The sequence below is a fragment of the Diplotaxodon limnothrissa genome, linkage group LG22 (genome assembly GCF_057381915.1).
Source record: "Diplotaxodon limnothrissa isolate DT_005_m linkage group LG22, D_limnothrissa_male_GT1.1, whole genome shotgun sequence".
In the NCBI taxonomy this organism is placed as follows: domain Eukaryota; kingdom Metazoa; phylum Chordata; class Actinopteri; order Cichliformes; family Cichlidae; genus Diplotaxodon; species Diplotaxodon limnothrissa.
Genome location: NC_140616.1, coordinates 8,299,801 through 8,323,426, shown reverse-complemented (window position 1 = coordinate 8,323,426; position 23,626 = coordinate 8,299,801). Strand labels below are relative to the sequence as shown.

Below are 23,626 nucleotides of genomic sequence, written 5' to 3'. Positions count from 1 at the left end.
CAGAGGCCCCAGAGTGCGAGAGCCCAAGGAGGACCACCGGAGGGGCATCCGTGCCACCCTCCTGGGAAGAGCTGAGGAGAGCCCCAGATGAGGGGTCACCCAGTAGCCACGGAGCAGAAGCCAGAGGGGGCTGCAGTGGCGTGCCCGCCGGCTCTGCCGGCAGCCAGCTGTGCCAGAGTGAACCAAGGCGCAGGCCAAGAGGCCGGAGGCCCGAGGGCCCCCTTTGCCCCGGAAGAGGCCTGACTGAGCAACAGGCACCAGGCCCCGCCAAGTAGTCACCGGGAGTGAGCTGGTACATACCTGAGCGCCCAGCCCCGGACACCAAGAACCACCAACGCACTGACCCCTAAGGGCATCAGTTACCGGCAGGGAGTGTGGTGAGGGGAGATAGGCCTTTGGAGGGCCTGGGAGTACCCAGAGAGGTGGAGTGTAAGACCCGACCTGACATATAAACACAAACATGCATTCCCACCCTCATGCACACATATACAAATACTCAGCACTCACCCAACGTAGGGATAGACATACACTGTACACACAATCACACTCCCCAAACAAACTCTATACCCCAGGTCCAGGTTCCCTCGCCCCTGGAGGGAGAAGCGGCACCTAGACCCAGGAGATGTTACCCTTTCCCCCGGGGTGGAGGCAAGCGGTCGTCCAAGGCTCCGCAGCAGCAAGGAGCCCCCGCATCCCAGATCCCAATCAGACGGCCAACACCGCTATTGTTGAATGTATTAATGTAATGTTTTCTGACTTACTTGACCTCCTTTTAGTTAACTTTTACTTACCACTTAATGCTGTGGCGTTAATAAAGTTTTGAAGAAAAAAAATGTTTACATCCCCCCTACAGGAGCACGCGCTCAACTCAACTCTTTCTCCTATTGGCTGTTCTGATATGTAGCTCCACCCACCGCCATACATACATTTAACTCATAAAAAAAGAGAAAAGAAACCAGTTTGATGCTGGCGGGGTTTTTTTTTTTCACGTTTTTCTGAAACAGTAAAGTCTGAACTGTGTTTAACTGTAATGCAGAAAAATTCTCACTTATATCGTAATGCTTTATATATTTTATTTTATTATTTTATTCAGTAGTTTATTCTCCTTCCAGTGGTTAGGCGTTTGACGCCAAAGCAGTGTGAATTTAAACGTAAGGTCAACAGTTGCAAGTAGTCAACTTTGTTTTAAATGTTTTAATTAAAAAACATGATTGCTCCGATTGGGAGTATTTATAGGCATGCGCAACATGCACGTGTCGTAAACGTACGCGCAATGGCATCAGAGGCAAGTGACGAGACGACGGTAAGTTTGCAGCTGTCACTTTAAAGGGTAAAAGTAGTTCCGCTCTCTGCGGTTCACTTACACCGCTCACTCGTTTCTGTAGCCTTCGCACGCCGCGGTAGAGCCAAAGGACATACTTAAAGTAACTCGTTATTGTTATTTTTATTTAACTTTATTTTTAAGCAAGTGATTTGGCTATTCTCACCCTTGCTTGTCGACCCACAAAGCTCACTTTGGTTGAGTGACGTTTAAAAACAAGTGAGCAAAGTTTGCATCCTTGAATTTTAAATGGCAGCTTTCGATGAATTGCACACTGATTGGATTAATGTCATGAAGCACAACAGATAAATTAACACCTGAACATGGGATAGAGTGTGGTTTAGGGTTCAATTCAAAGCACCTGGTCAATTATCCTGTGTAAAAACCCTTAAGCCCCCCTCATTTCTTTATATTTTTTAACAATGTTTTGCAAATATGCATGGTAATACAGTGTATGTACAAGGAAAACACTTCTGGCCAGTTTGAAAGTTAATACTTGGAAGTCTTCATTCTTCAAGACAGCCTGAATTCACTTGAGCAAGTTTTATTTTAAGTTCTTCAAGTAGTCTTCAGGGATAGTTCTCCAGGCTTCCTGAAGAACATTCAAAGCGCTTCTTTGGATGCCAGCGTCTTTTTGTTCTCTTCTCTATCAAGATGTTTTCCGATCACTGTCATGCTGAAAAGTCATTCGACTTGCATATGATATTGAACGGTGGATAAAAATCTGATTCCTTTAATTTTGCCAAGATCCCAAACACCAAAGTCTGAAATTCAGCCCCAAGCCATGATGGAGTTTTAAGGATGGCTGTAGATGCACTGTTGCCACTGATGTTAACTCTATGGATCAGCTAAAAGTAAAGCTGCATCTGTCAGGTTTTTGCTGGATTTTTTTTTTTTTTTTTTTTTTTTTCCCCCCCCACCTCATTTTATTTAGGCCTGCCGCTTTATTTAACTTCAAAAAATAAAAGCATTGTTCTGTAGTGTAAGGCAGGTGCAGCCTCTTGTGGACAATATCTGCCATTTTACCTCTGAAGGTCAACTACCTTTGTTTGCCATTGACACTGACATTTTTTAATCTCTTCTTCAGATGACACTGGAAGAATCCATGGCACGACGGTATGACTACTTTTGAGGATTTGCGTTATTATTGTATTTTGAGGTGTGATTGGACTGTCGGACTGTACGGAGTTCAGTTTTGTGTCTTTGCAGTCGTCGCCTAAAGAGAAGAGAGAGGGAGACTTCATGGCTGGGACGAAAAGTAAGAGACAAATCATTTGAAAGCATGGTTGTGACTTTAAGTCGCATAAAACGGTTCTCTACAGCCACTTCTGTACAGTTTATAACTTTGTTTTTTAATCCTGCAGTACAGAAAAAGTGAGAACACACTGCATCAAAGGGTATGTCACCTTCTTGAAGTACGAGTCAACAAATGGCAGATCATTGATAAAATGTGAGTGGATTTTCTTTTTAATTTCAGCTCAGAAAGCTTATTACGATCACTCCGAGGTCACCTCTCCAGGATGCAGTCCAGCCAGCATCGATTCCCTTAGTTGCCTCAAGCCGGCTGTTCTCGCTGCACCCTTACCTTGGGTATTTTCTTTTTTTTCTTATCCTGACATCTTCTGCTGTTGATGCTTTTCTGTTAGACTGATTAGTTATTTTTAAACATGACAAAATAATCCATGGAAACTTTTATTATTCAGATAATTCCATTGAAACCAGTGATGAGTCGTTGGCAGAAGACAGGCAGCTCAAAGTGCCTGTCTAAGCACACATCAAAGCTAACTCCATTATCAAGTTGATAAAACTACACTGTAAAGATGATTTTGTTTGTTTTTTATATTCTGTAAAATATAACATTTTAACAAAATTGCAGTTTTATTACCCCTCAGCTATAAAAGGCTGATGGTGTGCTTTGGTCACTAGGGATGGTAATTGGAAAATTCCAAGGACTTGGAGTACTGGGAACTTGATGGATACATTGCTTGCATCACCTTGCCAGGCGGGTAGTTTGTGAATGCAATAACTAGAACAGGGTTTTGGCATAGGATTTTCAAACGGATACCTTAGGTGTATCTACTAGTGGGCTGATGGGTAGCACTGGCAGCCTCCAGAGGTTGCTGCTTGACCGTGCGAGGTAACGTTAAAGAACTTCAAAAGCAGCAAAGTCTCGCATCAACTTTATGCTTTTTTTTTTTTTTTTTTTTTTTTTTTTTTTTCCCCATTAACCTTTAAAGGATTTACATTTTCTCTTCACTTACTGCTGTAACTTTAATTGACTGTATATTACAGATGTGAGTCTTCCGATGAGGAGTGGGTGAAGATGATCGGCACGCCGAGGAACATCAGACGCAGCAGCGTGAGCTTCAGGGAGAGGCAGCCCCTGTTAACACCCAGAATGAGATCGATCATCCTCTACTGGTTAATGAAGGTTGTTGTTTTTGTTGTTTTGAAATTAGAATTTTCAGTAATATCAAAGCAGCATTGAATGTTATTTTTAGTGTTTGTAGCTAAAAATGATTTACTTGGAATACAGTCGTGAGTAGTGCAAATCAATCCAAATTAGAATGTGTAGATTAGCTGTCTCATCTAAATGACACATTAATAGGACTTTCATGATTGTTCCTGCAGGTGTGTGAGGCATACGCTGTTCACAGGGAGACTTTCTACCTGGCACAGGACTACTTTGACCGTTTTCTGTTGGTTGAGAGAAATCTTAAGTTGGGTGTGCTGCAGCTCATTGTGCTCACATGTCTTCTTATAGCATCAAAGATGGAGGTAAAATTACTGTTTAGTAGTTTCTTTTCTTTTTGTGTTAAATCTAAAATACAAATTCTTATTACTTATTCCAATGTTTTTATTTGCACTGTGGGTTTCTTGATGGTGCGAACAGGGATTAAAGTGTCACAAAGTGCATTTAAGTGGGAACCAGTGGTGACTCTCTTGCTTGTGCGTGGCAGACCTGAACTGTTGTTGTAATTCGGCTTTACTGCGCTTCGACTGCATTCTTCATACGTATGTGGCTTCTTTCCACCCATTAGCCATAGCCTGCTGTCAAATACAGCAGAGTGAAAGGAAAGGGTAACATCAGATTAAAAATTTTAAATGTAGGATTGAAATTTGACTTGCTTGACTTTGTGTGAAACTACTAACTGGGTTGATTTAAAGGTACTAGAAAGGTGTTCCTGCCCACTTTAACCCCTGGTTGATTAAAGGTGTTTTATTTATTTTATAGGAATCTAAACCTTTAAAGATCTTGCATCTGTCACGTGTGGCTCATGGGATCTACCATGTAGAAGAATTCCGTCATATGGAGTTGGTCATTTTGAGGGTAATACTTTTAACTCACTATTCATCATATGCACCTGTTCCATTGTGCATTTTATAAATCCATATGCTTTTGTATGCTCTGCAGACATTGCGCTGGTACACTCGTCCGGAAACGGCTTTGACCTGGCTGAAGTTCCTCCTGCAGGTGATCTTCAGGAAAGAAAAAGCAAACCTGCTTGAGCAGCCGTTTCCAAAAGATACTTACATGAGAAGTGCAAATGTAGGTGTTTGAGTTCACTTATATTTAAGTCAACAGTTCTATAATACATCTACAAATAAGACTGTATTGCAAGAGAAGTGAAATATCCTTGCTAACCTTGTGTGTAGTTGCTCAAGGTGTTTTTGTTTTAGCTTTTAGATCTGTGCATCCTTGACGTGAACTCGATGGACATACCTTATCGCGGATTGGCTGCCTCAGTCCTGTGTTATTTCGTGGACCAGGGACTGGTAGAAAAAGTTGCATGTAAGAGTTGGAGACTTAAAAAACAGAAGTAAAATAACTAAAAAATGTGGGAAAATGTGTTACACCTGACACACAGGAAGAACGAAGTTAATGTTTAAAATGAGAAGGCTCAACTCTTGAACATGTCAGGTTATTCAGTCTGTATGTTTGGTTTCTCTGTTTAGGTCTGCCCAGAGAACACCTCCAGCCATGTGTTGACTGGCTGGCCCCCTTTATGGATGCACTGGAAGACTTTGGCACAGTCACACAGAAAGTGTTTCCCACAGTAAGAAGAGAAGACCAATACAACATCCAGGCAAACTTGGACTACATGTCCATTTTGGTTAGTGTCTTTTTTTTTTTTCTTTTTTTTTTTTTCTCTCTTCCCCCTCTGTGGTCTTCCTTATAATTTAAGGTTGAAGTCAGACTAGAAAATGCAGTCGGGAAAATGATTGTTTACCCATACAAAAGCAAACTCCTAAGACTTGAAATGTTTGTAGAAGCTATATAGAGCTTACAGATGGAAGCTGGTTTAATGCAGTTTGTGATGGCGGCAACCTGTGTTGCATCTGGCATACTAAGAGCTATAAATAAAGGGACTGGCATTGGATAACTCCTCTTCTGACACATGATCTATATTCACTGACCACTTCAGTAGGTACATCTGCTCGACTGGTGGTCAACCTTGTACAATTGGTCAATCACATGGCAGAAACTCTGTGCATTTAGACATGGTCAAGAGGACCTACTGAAGTTGGAACTGAGCATCAGAATAAGGAAGAAGCTTTATTTTAAGTGACTTTGATCATGACGTGTTTGATGCCAGGTGGGCTGGTCTGAGTATTTCGAAAACCTTGATCTGCAGTATGACATTCATACTGCTTTGCCTTCTTGTTTGACACGCTGTCAGTTTTTTACAACCGTTCCAGAAACAAGAATGCAAAGTCAAAGCTAAGAGCAGTGGTATGAGACACCATACCTCTGCCAATGCTGAGGAATTTGAAATGATGAGGTTGACTTGAATCTGTGTGAGTAGTGTTGCCTATCATTCTATTTGGTTGCCCACTTCTGTGGACGGAAATTCAAATGGATCACTCGTTTACAGTACTGTGCTAGTATGAACCCATAATTCTGCAGCCTTTTAGTTATTGAATGATGTCGTCACTCCTTTGCCATTCTTAAACTTCATTGGGGGAGATGGCAGAGCTTTTGACATTAGCCATAAAAAAAAAAAAAAAAACAACAAACAAACCCTGGACCATGTTTCTGTATTGCAGAATGAAACCCTGAATGCACAATTTCACGTAAAAGCATTTCTTTGATTTTAAGAAAATATATTTAGTTTTGGTATAAAGTGAACATTTGAACAACTTATTTTTCCCAGCTGACACACGTGAAACTGCTCATTTGTAGAAGTCTTATTTTGCAGAAGGGAATGAAACTCTAAAGGTTTCTTCCCCCCCCCCCCCCCGGCATATTTATTCTGTTTAAAATGAAATGTTATTTTTAATTTAAAAAAAAAAAAAGACTAAAAATGAAAGACTTGAATTCCAAGTTGTTACCCTTACAGTGTCGATAAATTGCTTCCGTTAATTTTTAGGATGTTGCTCACAAGGCAATAAAAGGCAATTCTCCTACAAATGATGTGGAACCGCTCGATGCCACCTCGTACAGAGGGAGGATCTACGTACCTGGGCAAGGACTTACGTCTTCAGAAGATGAAGTTTAACAGAGTCTGAAGGTGCTGATTGCAGTTCTATCTGAAACTTTCCTCAGATTTCCTGCAGAGATGGCTGCAAATGTCCAACTCAGACTGATCTGACAGAGTTGAATGCTGAATCAAAATAAATTGTGTCGTAGTCTTAGTATGCCATAGTGTGAGAATAGTTATTGTTAGTTTTAGAGTTGAATAGTTGTCACCCCCACCCACCCCCGCATCTTCCCCTCACCACAAATAGTAGTTCTTGACGTATTCAATCCATTTAAAAGACGATGTAGGAGATCTAAACTGTTAACTGATACTTGAAGGCCACTCTTCTTCTAGCCACTTTTTGTTTTCCCTCATTTTTGGCTTTTAAGGTTTTATTTCAGAAAAATGCAAAGTTCAAAAGTTTGTAACCTGAAGGTGAATTTTTAGAAAATTGTGGGATGCATTTTTTTTTTCCTCTTTTTAAATGAAGAAATGTTGTGTGCTGCTGTCCAGCAGCCAAAGTATAGTAAAATGAATGCTGTACTAGTGTGAATTTTTAAAAACCCCAAACAAAGCATTAACTGAACCAGGTCCTGATGTGATTAACTCAGGGCATTTTGATTTTATAAGTTTATTGCAAAAGATGAAAATAATACAAATTACCATGTACTTGTTACCACAAAATAAAATATTCATCCCCACCCTGTGAAATCTGACAGTGGTTCGTGTGTTTACTAAAAGTACAGTTTGGCCATCGCCTGCAGGAATCTCTTCTTCCTCTTCTGCGCAGCCAGCTGCAGCACTTCCTCTGGATTACTGGTGTTCAGTTCTGTCTGTCCAATCGCTTTTATCTGAAGGGTTGGGAGAAGACATCGGTTATGTTTTTGTTATGAGAATTCTTATTGAAATATACAAAATCCTACAGGTTCTACACTTCCAAACATTTTATATAAATTCTTTATTGCAGTCCATACACCTGAACGTTTAAGGTTACTCAGTGTGTTTAAGTCTCTCTCCCACAGCCTAATAAAAGCATGTGGAAATCTCTTTAGTTTATATAAATTTGAATATTAATTGATGAACCTCCTTGAAACGTTACAGATCAACTTTCTAATCTGTTTCATTTGGCTGCAGTTCCAACAGTGTAAAATAGACGTGGCAGCAGATTAGGACTCTAAAAACCTCTGTACACCTTTCACCAGCTGAATGCAAAGTCCACTGAGGATGTGACTGAGCTGCACTGCTCTAATTGCAGATAATTATATTTCACTTGTATACTGTGAAATTGATGCTTCCAGATTTTAAAACCATAACTCTGAATATAACCTGCTACAGACTAGGTGGCACATTCAGCTTAAGTTACCATAGAGATCTGGGCAGGTAAAGAGTTGAGCTCTAACTTTAAGCTCAACATTGCTCAGTAACTCTTGTTTCACAATGCATGTCAGATTAAATTTGACCTTTTATGCCTCACAAGTATTTTATTTTTATTAGACATTAACCAGTCTGCTTATGTGGGTGGTCATTGACAAGCGTTAGCTGGTCGTCACTTTGTTGCCGGTCTCTTCCTGCATTATTCTTCTATGATTTTATTGCATAAAAGAGAAGTCATAAATCTATACGTATGAGATGCTTTTCAGGTCGCAGCCTTTCGTGGTATAAGCTGTAGGGTTATAAAGACTTACCGCTATTTGTCTCTTCTCAGTCTCTCCTCGTTTGTGGTGAATATCTGAGCAACAAAAATCAGGAAGCTAAACAGACACTGGAGAGAATGTATTCCTTGAAAAGAAAAAGTAAGTTTTAGCCAACAGTGATTATTGTTACATGAAGGATACGTGTGAGATATTCCAGGATGGTGACGTCCCAGATGTAGTCGTAGAATGAGTCCATGGCGTCGTGACTGTAATGTGAGAGGATACTAGCTGTTATTAAGAATGGCTCTGTGGGTAATGTAATGTGTCCTCCAGGGCCGTACCTGTTCTGCTCCTGAAGCGCTTTGAACGCTGTCATGTAGTCGACTTCTCTCAGAAACTGGCACAGAACAGCAACCTGACGAGAATCAGAGATGTCACATTACTTCCAACTCGCTACATCTGTAAGACACCAGTCGGCTTTATACTTTAGCAGAGGTGCACGGAATAATGAGGCAAACAATGGTATTGGTTGATTTGCCTTATTGACTCTCATCAGCAAATAAAGCTGATATATTTTCTCTCATCGGGGTCTATCATTATTATACTGTTATATTGATTTTGTTCTGCTAAATGTTCAAAGAAGGGACGAGGAGCTTTCTAGCTTTTATTCATGAAATTATACTGGGGAAAACAAAGTGGGCACTTGCATCAATCCAACAATATGTTCATTAATTCCTCAGCAGCTAACATTAGTTCACTTTCTCAAATAGGCAGTTTGACCTCTGACCTGTGTGTGGCAGTTCAGCATTGAACAGCATTTAATCATCCTCTTCAGAACCTAAAATAAAAACAGGTGTGTTACTGTTAGGCGAGTCAGTCGGCTCTCATATCTCTCAAACTGCAGAGGCTCACTATGTAGTGCACTCTGGTATTAGTCGGTGTTTTACCTGGTCAGTGTAGATGTCGGGGGGGACGGCTTTGGTGAAGAAGTCCGAGCACACAGCTCCAGCCTGCAGGTAAAGGTTCAGAGCTGCAGAGTACTGATTGGTCACTACATAGGGAGAAATGAAAGTTGTTATTCAAGCTGCAGGTGGCTGTGTCTGAAAATGCTTTCTTAAGGGAATGTTTCGCAATTGCTGTGAAATTTCTTTTAAGTCACTTCAATCTTATTTTTCCTTTCTGTCCAAACGTCAAGTACATTGGTGGAAAAACGTCAGCCTTTGTCTAAGGAATGACAACATTTCACTGATTCAGTGAAGAAAGTTCTCTGAGTTGATGAGATGTGGTGATTGTTCTTACCAAAGTAGATGTCGGCTTGTGTGATAAGCCATGATTGGTTATTGGGGTTTAGAGTGAGAGCATAGGAAACCAACTCCTTGACTGTCACAGCCACAGCTTCCACATCCACTGCCTGTATGCTGCTCAACACACAGATCGGAACATTTAGTTTTTCGTGCTGTGTACATGCTGTTAAAGGGGATGTTTTTCCTTATGTCCTCTCATATTAACAGTTACAGTCATAGTGCAGCTGCTTTTGATTGTTTATGATGTCAGAGAGAGATGATATCCCCTAATATCAAACTGTTTGTGAAGGCTAGCCAATCAGAAGAAAGTTGGCTTGACGACAAAGGAATGAAAACAGCTTGGTTCACACAGAGGATGAACTGAGGAGCATCAGTACAAGTCAAATAAGGATTATTCTGAACTGTGAGTCATGCAAAGCTGCTCTAGTAGAGTCTGAACTAAGAACGTAATAAACAGATCTGTAACTGCAGATAACCTGACAGCTTTTCATGCACAGTGTACTTCCTGTAACTTTTTCACAAGAAAAGTAACCTCTGCTTATAAGCTGTTAGTGTGAAGAGGCATCAACACAATGAATAAAGAGTAAAATGACAATGTACAAGCAGGGGTGCAGGAGTCAAACTAGTCCAAACCACACATATTCACTCAACTCAAAATTCTTATTTCTTATTTTTTCAGTAGCTCAAACAAGCTTTAAAAGATTTCTCTCAGCTTGTAGGAGTTGAGGACAGGAAAAGAGATCCCTGTGTGTCGGTCCTGTAACTAAGTCCGACCAGTGCAGTGTAGCAGAAACAGTTGGTGCAGCTAAAACAAACAGATGAGGTAAAATAGAAAAGTCGTTCCTACTTTGGAAGAGAAGATGGCCAGATGGAGAGATGTTCTGCAGTAACTTCATTTACAATGTCATCCTAAAGAAGAAGAAGAAAAAACAAGGGGCTGAAGATGCAGACAGAAACTACAGCAGCACTGAAATCCCTCAATTTTTCCATTTTACTGTGTTCTATTTATGAATTCAGAGTCATACCCTGACTATACTGTGGAGTCTCACAAACAGTGAGATCAGAGTCGTCAGCACCAGTGGCTCCTGTAAGAATAAGACAAATCACAAGGTAAACAGCTAATTTATTCTTCCACAGTGTGTTTAAGTTGGTATGTGGTGATACTTACTCTAATTTTCTTGGTGAAAGTGATGAATTTGCTCCTGGAGGAGTCACATTAAGAAAACAGAATGAGTGTGACGCTACATGAATCTCAGACATGTTGTAATGTTTCTAAATCCTAAAATGACATCATACCTGTGCAAGATGCCCATGGAGGACTCTCTCTGTTTGATGAGGCCAATTCGGCCGTCGCTGTTCCTCTTGTGTTGGATGGAGATGCTGCAGATCTGAACCACCACATCCCAGAGCTCCTTGGCGGTGCGCCGACTTTCTTTAGGACCTGGAAGCTCCTTACACGTGGATGCCAGGAGCTGACCAAGCTATCGGGACAAAACAGGACAAATTTAATAAAGAAAAATGCAAAAATACTGGCGACCGCTAGACACACCTATGGTATCTGTTTCAAAATCCTACATTACCTTGTTCTCGAGACGTCGCATTGTAATTTATTGGAAATCCCACAGTACCTAAATATAACCAAATCAATCCTGAGAGAGAATACACTCTCTCAGACTTTCATGTGTCTTGGTGGAAAAATTTTAAGTGGATCTGGTACCACAACTTATTTTTAAATGAATTTAAACCAACTTATTAATTAGTTCATTATGTAATCACTCAAGATTTTTAGTTTTCTTATAGAGCTGTGACTTCTGAGTTGCAGAAGAGTGTCTCAGCTGCCTCAGCTGGGATTTAAATAGCCTTAAACCTTACAGACAGTCAGCTACTGTGTCGATAACTTTGCTATAATTTCATGTTGGTGAATATCAGAAATAGCATCACTGGAGCTGCTAGAAAGAGAAAATTTCATGAAAGTGTTAAAAAAAGAAGCACACAGACGTGTTACCTTGATGTACGGGTTGTTCATGACCAGAGACGGCGACACCTGCAGAGTCAGGTAGTCGTTCTCCCTCCAGTTCAACATGAAGGCGACACACTCCTCTCCCACCACCTGACGTAGAGGCAGATCTGGAAACAAAGACCAGGAAATCCTTCACTGCACCTCCAGAATTGGTGCTATATAACAAGGCCTAGAAGCTGTTTATTCTGCTTTATCGGTAACTGAAGTTTTTATGGATAGCAGACATACGTCTATTTTTACAGTGAGATACATGCTACTCTTGCAGAAGTATCCTAATAGTGCCTTTTTTTTTTTTAAACAAATGTTTCTAGCTGCAAGACCAGATCTGTAACTTCTTGTAAGTGACATTAGTTTAGAACATTTGTTTACTGGGGCCCTAGAAATAGATTTTATAGTAGTATATGAAGCCTGATCCACAATGATTTTCTCCCATCACAGACTTAACCTGAAGATGCTGACACTGGAGTGACTCCACTCGCTGCTGTTCACTCACCATGAATCCTCATCTCTAGGTAACCTCTGACCCTGCTGACCAAGTCAGGGGGCGGCCGCTCCTTGCTCCCCTCGGCCGCCATCGCCTCGTGTGCGCGGACCTCCAGCAGCAAGATCTCATTCAGCATCACCTGCCTCAGCTTTGGGGAAAACTCTGTGACGAGCTCCAGACAGGCTGAGAAAAGCTGCCGTGCATGGGCGAAGTCCTGAGGAAAACATGCTCCATGTATTAAGCAGTTAAAAGTGATGCTCTATGATTGGATAACAACGTTTAATTATTAAAATAACATTTATGCCCCACTGAGCGTTGATAATGGCTCAGACCTTTATTGAAATGCAGTGGAGTCCTTTGGCCATGAGGATATAAACCAGGTCCTTGGTCAGGTTGTCTTTAATGCCGAGGATCACATTAATGTAGTCTGGAGGAACCTCCCACTGTTCATATAAACAGGAAGTGGTAGGTTAATTCAGATCATCTTGGTTGGTTTCGTGTGTTAGAAGTAAGGATTGAAAATTATTCCAAATGTGTGTATATATGTGTATATGTGAGAAACTGTAGTCCAGCACAATCCAAGATATCTTAAATGCATTAATGTTGAGCTCATGTCTCTGACCTTGCTGTTGACCCTCCAGAAAGGTCGTTCAGCCAGGCCGTGGAGTTCAATGAGGATCTGTCTGATCCTGCGTGGCTCCAGTGAAAGGATGAGCTGCTGCTCCAGCTGGCCAATGTTCACACTCGCTGAAGCTGTGAAGAAGTGAACCAAACCTCAATATGTCTCATGGTTTTCATGTGGAGAAGCGGCAGTGTTATGTAGCAGAAGTGTACAAAAGGCCAGCCAGTTCGCAGAACTCACGAACGGAGCCACACCTGTGGAGTAAGATATCAGCATACTGTTGCTGTTTAGCCAATGAGCGGTGAGGCAACCCATTCTCTTCACCAATCAGAAGAGGGTTAGACTTCATCATTTCTTCACTACCAGACACACTGGACCCACTACAGTTCGCTTACCGTCCAAATCGTTCCACAGACGATGCCATCACTCACTCACTTGGACACTAGAAGGGGGAATTATGTTAAAATGCTCTTCATAGACTACAGCTCTGCATTTAATACCATAATTCCCTCCACACTCACCACCAAGCTGGAGCATCTGGGACTCAGCTCATCTATGTGTCAGTGGATCTCCAACTTCCTAACTGGCAGACCACAGGCAGTAAGGATGGGCGGACATGTCTCAGCCTCCACCACTCTCAGCACTGGAGCCCCCCAGGGGTGTGTTCTGAGCCCCCTGCTGTACTCTTTGTACACATATGACTGTGTGACCACTACCAGCTCCACCACCATCATCAAGTTTGCTGACGACACCGTCATGGTGGGCCTGATCTCTGATAACAACGAGACGGCCTACCTGAAGGAGATTAGGAATCTGGAGAACTGGTGCCAGAGGAACAACCTCCTTCTAAACGTCAGTAAGACAAAGGAGCTGATAGTGGACTTCAGCACTAAGCAGGAGAGGAACTACCAGACCCCTGTCATCAACGAGTGCCCAGTGGAGAGAGTGGACAGCTTCAAATGCCTCGGAGTTCACATCACGCAGGACCTGTCATGGTCCTGTCACATCAACACCGTGGTGAAAAAGGCCCGACAGCGTCTCTACCACCTCAGACGCTTGAGAGACTTCCAACTGCCCTCCAAGGTGCTCAGGAACTTTTACTCGTGTACCATAGTAGGGCTGCCACGATTAGTCGACTAGTCACGATTATGTCGACTATTAAAATCGTCGACGACTAATTTAATAGTCGACGCATCGTTTGAAGCTTTGTAAGATCACAAAGGACGCAGGAATGAGTAGTAGGATTTAAGAGTGTAATAACGGACTGAAACAGAAGATGGCAGCACTGCATGTCCAAGGATGCCAGCTGCCGTTAAACCCCGAAGAAGAAGAAGCTGTGTCCCAGAATTCATAGCGCAGCCCAGCGCAGTTGTCAACAATGGCGGCAGCTAGTTAGTTTTAACTTTACTCTTATTATTCTTTCTGGGTCACAAAATAAACGTTTAACATATTTTCAGGCGAGAATGTAGCTGTGTAAACCTCAAATATCTGCTCAGTTTATCAAGACACCACATATTTTCAAAAGCGCTCCGACATTTTCGGAGACGTCTGTTACCCACTAGCTCGTTAGCTAGGCGGGGGCAAGGCTAACTAGAGCCGTGAGAACACCGGACTCCCGGCAAATCGTTTTCAAACTGAAGGATATAAAAAAAAACAACAACAGCAATAGAATAATATTAAACACAAAGTGAACCCGTCTTCCTTCATTAAATAGGTTCTTTTAGATGTTAAGGAGGAATTGACTTAACCAGGCTGGCGGAGAATGAAGACAACCGGACACCTGCAGCAGATGGGGAATCAGTGAACTTTTATTGAGACAGAGACAACCTCTCAACACAGCTCACATCAGGAGAGATTCCTCATATTTGCTGTGAGGATGGGTATATATTCTCTAAAACTTACAGGAGGGGGTTGTGAGGAAAGTGCTGCATTAGCAGAAAAACAACTCCATAAAAGGAAAGCGGCCTTGGGTGTTCTAGTCTCTTCGCTTGCAGATATCTTGCACCTGCAGGATGAGGCGATCGCTTCTTATCGCTCTCAAGGCCAAAGTCGTGAGCACACATTTTTATTACACAGTTGCACAGTAACTTTAAAGCTGAACAATATTTAAAGCTGAATAATGTTTGATCAGATTATATTTTCTTCAAAACCCACCGCCGTCTTTCGCTAGTCAGGTTAAACATATATATAAGTCACTTAGATAACTTAAAAATTTTATTGTTTGGCTTTCTTTAGTATTTTATTTGTTCCTGAGTAAATCGGTTTGGCTGAGATTAAAGTTATAGTTTTTGCACAGCTAAAACTGTCAAGCAGACAGCTGATTATCAGAAGTGTGAGACGCTGGAGAATATACTCCGGTGTCCTGTTATATTTTAAAAAGCAAGGAGTTTATTAAACTTCACCGAAACAATCTGCAAATTTCATTAAAAATTAATAAACTACCATCTTGTCTTTATTTTTAGTTAGCACAAACACTTCAAGCTGTAAGCTAATGATAGTTATATAAGACCAGATGCTGCTGGTGCAATAAGCTGTATGCTGTACGTCCAATGGATGATGATCTGATTAGTCGACTAATCGCAAAAATAATCGGTGACTAGTCGACTATCAAAATAATCGTTTGTGGCAGCCCTACACCATAGAGAGCATCCTGACGGGAAACATCTTAACCTGGTTCGGGAACAGCACCATGCAGGACAGACAAGCTCTACAGAGGGTTGTGCGATCAGCTGAGCGCAATATTCGCTCTGAGCTCCCTGACCTGCACTCAATCTACAGCAGGCGGTGCTGGACCAAGGCCAGGAAGATCGTGAAGGACCTCAGCCATCCCAACAACAGACTGTTCTCTCTGTTGAGGTCAGGAAAGCGATTCCGCTCCCTGAAGACCAACACAGAGAGACTGAGGAGGAGCTTCTTCCCGCAGGCGATACGGTCTCTCAATCACACCACCACACAGTCCTGACCCACACATATAGTTCTTACACACACACTGGACATTCTGGACATTGTTTTCACTTCATCACTTAGATCACTTTGAGCATATTTGCACTGCACAAGACATAATGTGGATTGCACAACACTGGTCACTACATTCTTCATTTCCAGTTAATACTTCTACAGCTGCTGTTATTGTGTATATATTTATTTATTTATACTTCTTCATACATTCTTATATAGTTCTATACTGTGTATTGTGTATTTTGTTGTACAGTTATTTTATTTTCAACTTTAATTTATATTTTATTCCTTCCTAGTTAAATTTACCCTTTTTAATTTTTCATATTTATTTCCTATCTTATTCATAGCCTTTTCCTTTTTTTTCTTTAGGTCACGAGCAGTTGTCTAAGCATTTCACTGCATATCGTACTGTGTATGACTGTGTACGTGACAAATAAAAATTTAAATTTGAATTTTGAAGACACAATTCTACCTCATCATTACGCACACGTCGACGCACAGAGTTCGGTCGGAGCTGCAGGTGGGAAGAGTCAGCAGAGTTTTACTCACCATGTGGATTTTCGTTCCTTCTAATGCTGTTAGCGGTGTGCGTCCATGATACTGTAAGTTTCTGTGTTCTATCGTGTTTGTTCTTTGCTGCGGCCATTATCCTCCCTTGTTTAATCCGTGGCGCACCCTTTGTTTACCGAATGTTACTGCCGTTTACTGCGAAGCAGCCTCTGCCGTGCGGTCATTAAGGGACCGTCACTAATTTCTCATGTTAGCTCTAATGTAAAGTGCCTAGTTAGGATTTATGTAAATAGTAAAATTAGCATTTGTTGACACTCCCTTATTTTGGTTGAATGTTCCACTATCCGGTATTGTTTGTATTGTTGTATTACACATTTAATTCACTCTGTTCACATAATTATGGAAGACTTATGTTCTTTCCAACAGAAACCACACCATCACTCACCACACGGCATATAGCATTTTACAGCCTGTTAAATCCCCTGACTCACATTATGGATGTGTGGTTCGGATTCTTGTTAAATAAATGAGTGAACGGCAGATACCTGAGTGGCAGTGGATTTTGTGGATACGCCATCTGTTCTTATCGGACAACCCTGTTGAGATTGTGGATTCATAGAGTCAGCACCTTATCATCTACATTATTCATAGTCAGGAGGTCAAGTCCATCCCTCTTAAAGTGACCTCCTCCATTACAAGAAGTCTCGGCCACGTACCTGGAATGTCGTAGAAGGAAGGCAGAGGTTTGGCACTGAGGTTGATTGTGGCCGACCGCTTCCTCATCTGCTCCACCAGGACCTTCCTCTCTTCCTCCTTCAGCAGCTCCATGAAGAGCTTATGGGATGACACCACAAACACCAGAGACAGGTCCTCCAAGCTTTCACACAGAGTCCTGCACCATAAGAGGTTTAGAAGGAAGACAAAGTCTTCATCATCATCATCAAGTATAGAATTTGAATAATGTATTGTTGCCCGACATCATCTCTGTAGCAGACCCTTGATAACCTCCTATATAATTGTCCAATGCATGGAAAACAGTGACTCTGACTCACTTCAGGAAATTAGCCATGTTTCTTCTGGACGCCTCAGATGGACGGTCTTTTTCCAGCGAGCGTGTGCACACCTGCAGGACAAACAAAGTCTGACTGTAATCTGCAGTGGCTTTAAACAACTTTTACTACATGAAAGAAAAACTGTTCTTAATATAATACTGAAGTAAAAACCACAGGTCACAATTTACTGAGGTACCTCTAAAATGAAGTCCACCACTTGTTTGCTAGGCTTAAGGAGCAGCTGCTGAAAACGCACGCTGAGGATCTCTCCTTCCAGAGTGTCGCGGACGGCGTTGCAGACACAGAGTTTGTGACACACCTCATCCAGGCCTGATTCCCTGCAGGGAGATGGGATGTTACACAAAAATATGAATGCATAAAATGCTTTTACAAGACTATTTTACAAAATTATTGACTATTTAATGGTATATATCAGCTTAATGTGTTAACCAATTCCAGCTGTTGGCTTAAAGGTGAAAATTTGTGGTCCACAAAGAAACCACAGAAACTGTATTTCCACAAGTAGAATGAGTGAAAGAACAGACCATAACAACTCTCTATGGATCAGTGACTGAAGTCTGTGCTAGCTGCAGTGCGTGCAGAGAGGTTTGATTTTGTTGTTTCCTCACCCTTGTTGGACTTTATACAAGAACTCCCGGAGAACAGACCGTCTGAAGTGGTTTGGCAAACTGCGCGATATGTTGTCTTTGATGAAGGCTTCAATGACGGCCTGCAGAGAATTAAAGTGGAGTTTACAAACCATTTTTTGCCCCCTATTTGTGATGTCAACCTACTTCTGCCTAAGCAACACAACACTCATAAGAATGCAGTACTCAAATCTCTCCAATGTGTTTGCTCTGACCGGGTAGTTGTGAGCCCGGATCAGGCTGTTAATCTGGTCGTAGGGTGTCGTCTGGGGGTCAGAGGGGTCACAGTCTCCGGTCAAAGCTCTACAGGCGTTCCAGTATCCAGCCAGGCGCTTCTCATCCAGGTGAACATGAACTGTTGAGTCTAGCTAAAAGGCGTAGAGAAAAAGGTAAACTGAACCACTGCTAAAGCTCCATGTCAGCAGCTTTTGTGAGAAAAGTTACATCTTGTGGCTCTCCTGAGAAAGTTAAATCATACTGTGTCACTGAAGCTGTGATAAAATATGATTACCTTCTTTAAAAGTTCCTTTGTCTGTCTGAAGTGATCCCGAGCCTTCTCATAGATTGGCAGGTCTGTGCAGCCTTGATGGAAGAAAATGCCTCCTAAATCATAATGCACCTGAAACACAAATCCTTCTATTACTCCAAAGAAAAATTCACTTTTTTTCCAGAAGGATTAGAGTTCTAGAAAGACAGCGCTGTGCACTCAGCCAACCTGGCAGTGCAGCTCATCGGCGCTGATGCGAAGCCCTGCGGTCGAAGACTCTGTCTCTCCGTTGGCAGCAGTGTCTGCGGCCAGCAGGTCCAGAGTCCTCATGGTGTGAACGTAGAAGTCTTTCTTCAGTCTCACAGCTCCTTCCAGCACACTGATGGAATCAGCCGCCTGCTCCTTTAGCTGAAGGAATGAAACGTTTTAAAAATAGTATCAACTTCTGCTGTTAGTTTATCTGAAATTTAAATGACATGTCTAATAATATAATTAATAAGGTATAGTTTTATGTACTCACAGAGTATGTATGGATCATAAAAAAGGTGCTTACTCACCACAGTGAGGATGTTTTCAGTCATTTCTTTCTCCTGCTGTACAATATTCAACCTAAATCAGGGCACAACAGAAGCATTCAGTGGAATACATGATTTATTTTTCACTAAATTTGCAAAATTAAGCCTGGATGTTGGTATTTTTTACAAAGAATTAGATGAGCACAAGTACATTTTTTATTTATTGTGTATATTTACACAATAAAATATTTTAATTTTAAAATAAGATGAAAGTGATCTGTCTCAATGAGAATTTTAAATTAATATTTTGTGACTAATTAAAGCCAATCAGCAAATGAATGTGGGTAGAACAATGTCTCAATGTTTTCAGAAGTCTGAATGTCTGGCTGGCAACACAAAAACACAATCCCAGAGATTTAAAACTGAAACAGCGTCAGATGTGCTTCTAAAAGTCTTTGAGGGGCTAAAACTCCAGCACAGGAGCAGAGCGGTAGGCAGGTGGTAACATAGCATAACACAAATTTGAGAATAAAAACATGTAAGTGTGGATGCAATAAGTGATAAAGGGGAGGAAGAGGAAGGAGAAGGACTTACATGTTTATCTGGTGGGGTCCAGGTTTGGTTTGTTTCTCTGGAAAGCTGCTCAGCACAATTGTTCTGATGGCCCTTTAACAGACAAAATATAAATGAGACAAATGAGTGGTTAATTCTCTGCCACAATCTCTATTCATGCATCCTCTTTTAATCTACATTTACAGTCTTGGATACAAACATAAATAAACACGTCCATAGTCCATTTTACTAGTTTACCACTGAGCTCATGACAGCTGCTTTCGGAGAGAGTCATCTCACTCACCAGCGGTTGTAGATGATGACAGCCATGGCAGTGGTGGGAGGAAGAGTAGAGAGGTCCAGGTCCACATGTTTCACCCCTGGCGGCACTTTGCTCACACACAGGAGTTCATTCAGCAGCATGTTTAACACAGGAATGGTCAATCTGCCGAGCAGGTATTAGAGAATTGCATAATAGGAATTTTTGTTAAATTACACGCTGAGACATATTCCACTTGGCTTTTTCGTAAACACGCTCTGATAACGAAAGATGTCCATCTAAAACACTCTGACTCACCCTTTCTCAAGCACCTCAAGATCCCATTTCATGTGAGCAGCTACTTTCAGTGCAAGCAGCTTCAATGTGCGGTTCCGACGGTTGTCGGCTGGAGGCTGGACCTGATTCTGCTCATTCACTGATGGCTTCGACGCCTGCTCCAGGAACTGGATGATGAGCTGCACTGGTGCTGGGTCTGCAGAAAGAACAGTTATTAACAAGCCTTTACAAGTCCATGAGATGTCATTAAAAATAAACGATGGACTCACGAGTAAGGCTGAACAAACCTGGGTTTGATTTCTGCAGGTGTTTCTCCAGCAGGCTGTCGTCGAGGAGAAACTCAAACCAGGAAGTCTGAAGAGGCGTGCCAGGCCGACTGCTGGTCACAGCGGCCACACGGTCTGCTGCTTCTGCACTCATCCTCGTCTGCAGATATGAACATCAGCTTTATTTAGAATGGATCTTAAGGATAAATATAAAGTGTTTGGGGTTTTTAATGTAAGTTCTTTGTCAGTAAAAACCACATAATGTATTTATTTTTATTTCTATTATACTTATACACTAGATTAGTTCACTCATCTTAAGGAGAACTGGTGTATAAACAGGTGACTGTAAGGTTAACAGTACTACCTTCTCTTGGGAATTTTTGTCAGGAAAAATGAAATGATCATTTGTTCTTTTAACTTTAAACCAACCAGAACCAGGCAAAGATAATCTGCTCCACCAGGACCTTCCTCTCTTCCTCCTTCAGCAGCTCCATGAAGAGCATCAGAAAGTAATAAAAAAAAATGGCATCAAGTTACTGCTGCTAAAGCTTCCAAACACTACTGAATCATATGTTGCACTTAGTTTTTCTTTCTTTTCCACATGGCTGTATTTGTAATATTGAACAGTTAGGGCCTTTTGATGTACATTAAACCTTTGATACTTAATTAAAAACTCTGTAATTACGTTTCACTCTTTGAAATTAAGTATATTTACAATCATGTAATGTTACTTTCACTCGTTAAAAATCTTGGAGATGGTAAATATATATAAAATTTCATATTTTGTGAACAAAAATATTTATAGTTTCAAAATAATTGTAACTATTATTAGATATTTACTTCCATAATAGGTTAGATAGCTTCACCTGTCAGAGCAGCTAACACTAAAAATTTCAGTAGTTGTTTAGAGAGCTCTAATCATTTTCACGGGGCGTCCTAACTGGGCGGGGGCATCAGATTTACCCATTGAACCTACAAGAATGCACGCTTACAGATGATGTTTCGGGCTGCCACTGTAAACAAACCAAACGCACGCCACCTTCCTATTCTGTGTTATGTTTGGAGCCAGGAGTCTTTTGGCTAATATTCCGGCTAGCCGTCTAGATTTTGGCGGTTGTTCCGCGCATGTAGGGACCAACTGTCTTACCTTAACGGGGCACAGTGATCGTTCAGAAGACAGGAGGGCAAAATGTGCACCAAAATGTCAAAATTAGGAGCTGGACCAGCTACACTAACTGATTCTCTCATAATTCATTGTGCCCTGCGCCATATCTCCTTCGTAATTCCGGTTCCGCTTCGTCGCCAAGGACACACAAAAATGCGCCATGATTGCGCATACTTATGCCGCTTCAGGTCCCATTGGTTCAATTCGTATAAAACTTTAGGGTCGGACGAGTTATTTGCACGGACGTTAAAACGTCTGACAGTGAATTTAGAAATGGAAAAGAAAAATAAGACCTATACTATAAACTTAACTCAATCATTTAAAATGTTTGTCGGGATTTACTTTCACTTGTAAACCAAACTATAAACACATAATGCGAAAATTTGCTCATTTAGGCAGTTTATAGTGAAACTATGAGATTGCGTAAGACGTTAACCATAGCCAACCTTAAGGTAACCTTAGATAAATGTGAAATAAAAAGCGAGCAAGAGCACAAAATAAAGCAGAATGCGCTCAATCGTCTTGTTTTCCATTCTACCGATAGGCCATGAATGCAGCATTATGCTTACTGCAATTTTGGCAGTTAATGACAATGAAAATAAAAGACTGAAATTACTACAAATTGCTTTTTATAATGTAAAAATTGCCTGCAGTTATTATCTTGCATTCATGAGTCTTCTCTGTGGTCTCCTGCTTGACAGCTCCATCTCCAAAATCCTTCATCTCATAAATCCACTATCCTTCATATGCACCAAACCATCTCGGGCTTGCCTCTAACTTTGTTTCCAAACCACTCAAGCTGAGCTGTTCCTCTGGAATACTCTCTTCTAATGTTCTCCATTCTAGTTGTTTTTATTAAATTTAATAACTGAATTGACGTTATTGACAGCTTATATATGCAATAATGTTTATTCAAGTTAAAAACGTACATTTTTGGAGCTGTAGTAGATTAAACATACAGTACACAGTTGTTGAGCCACCTTTCATGGTTTTATATTCCGTTTTATTAAATAATGCACAAACATACATTAAAAAGTTTATAAAGCAAAAACAGAGTTTGTAAAAATCTTAAAAGTCATTATTTGGTATGACCACCTTTACAGACATACCACCTTTACTCTTCTATGCATTCTGAACTCTTTTGGGAAAGCTTTCTTGTAATTTTTACAAATATTTCTAAGGAATAGTTCTTTAGGCTTCTTGAAGAACATTCAAAGCTCATCTTTGGATGTTGGCTGCCTTTTTTTCTGTTCTTTGTCAAGGTGATCCCTCACTCTGTCAGTAAGAGGTCTGGGCTCTGAGGAGGCCAATCCATGACTGATAGTGCTCTACAGTGTTTTTCTATGCAGGCTCTTGTGTAATTTGGCATGCCTCAGCCACATCATCTTTAAGAACAGCGTCTTGATACAAACTCTTGCACTAAGACCATTTCTGATGAGGCTAATGATAATGTTAAAAGAACCACACAAGAAGAGCTCAGTGTTATATTTATTCACCTCACACACTCACCACACGGCCACCTTGTTATCTGTATGACAGCACCAAGAGGAATTCATCACCAAAACCCTAAGGTAACAGCTCGGGGATAGGAAATTATCAGTCATGCCTGGAAGTGATGAATACAGACATGGCAGCCATGTCTTTACATAAGGCATCCAGGACCAGCCTCCACCACCTTAAAATGCTGAAAAAGCTCAGTTTAGAAGATTGCAGAAGGTTGTGCAAGTCCTGGATAGTTCAGTCAACCCTTTTTATATAGGCCATGAATACAACCATCTCATGTCAAAGAAAAAAAAAAAAGCAGAGCACAATAGGAGCAACCAGTGAGTTCAGACATATAAATGTGTGTGTAAAGACATGCCTACTTCAGATATCAGTTATTTTCAGTAGATTTCAGGCAGCAGTAACAAATAAAAACTGATAACACTTTTCTGGACAGTCTTCTTCCACTTCCCTTTAACAGATCAGAGCACACAACAAGCAGCAAACAGTACAGAGAGACGCCTTTCCCACGAAAGCCGACCAAAGCAGCAACAACCCTTCAAAGAACAGCGCGTACACATGCACTGCA

The 23,626-nt window shown here is 41.2% G+C and overlaps 2 protein-coding genes across 2 annotated transcripts; one reads left to right on the top strand and one right to left on the bottom strand.

Annotated features, from left to right (window-relative positions):
- The first annotated feature begins 1,207 nt into the window (after positions 1-1,207).
- LOC146609353 (G1/S-specific cyclin-E1-like) lies at positions 1,208-6,822 on the top strand. Its single transcript, XM_085345843.1, has 12 exons — positions 1,208-1,303; positions 2,409-2,437; positions 2,531-2,579; positions 2,686-2,718; positions 2,799-2,911; positions 3,614-3,752; positions 3,953-4,099; positions 4,557-4,652; positions 4,737-4,871; positions 5,003-5,114; positions 5,279-5,436; positions 6,694-6,822. Exons 1-12 carry the CDS (start codon positions 1,208-1,210, stop codon positions 6,820-6,822), a joined length of 1,236 nt encoding a protein of 411 aa, XP_085201969.1.
- A 630-nt stretch (positions 6,823-7,452) lies between these two features.
- On the bottom strand, positions 7,453-21,637 carry ints8 (integrator complex subunit 8). Its single transcript, XM_085345937.1, has 28 exons — positions 21,538-21,637; positions 20,412-20,550; positions 20,146-20,320; positions 19,873-20,013; positions 19,611-19,682; positions 19,059-19,110; positions 18,730-18,909; positions 18,526-18,633; positions 18,230-18,382; positions 17,997-18,097; positions 17,564-17,705; positions 17,368-17,438; positions 17,032-17,207; positions 12,848-12,978; positions 12,558-12,668; positions 12,235-12,439; positions 11,727-11,848; positions 11,018-11,202; positions 10,890-10,923; positions 10,747-10,806; positions 10,569-10,630; positions 9,717-9,835; positions 9,365-9,468; positions 9,205-9,255; positions 8,759-8,832; positions 8,619-8,683; positions 8,469-8,512; positions 7,453-7,634 (listed from the first exon to the last, which is right to left on the bottom strand). Exons 2-28 carry the CDS (start codon positions 20,542-20,544, stop codon positions 7,518-7,520), a joined length of 2,988 nt encoding a protein of 995 aa, XP_085202063.1. The 5' UTR covers positions 20,545-20,550; positions 21,538-21,637; the 3' UTR covers positions 7,453-7,517.
- Positions 21,638-23,626: the final 1,989 nt, after the last annotated feature.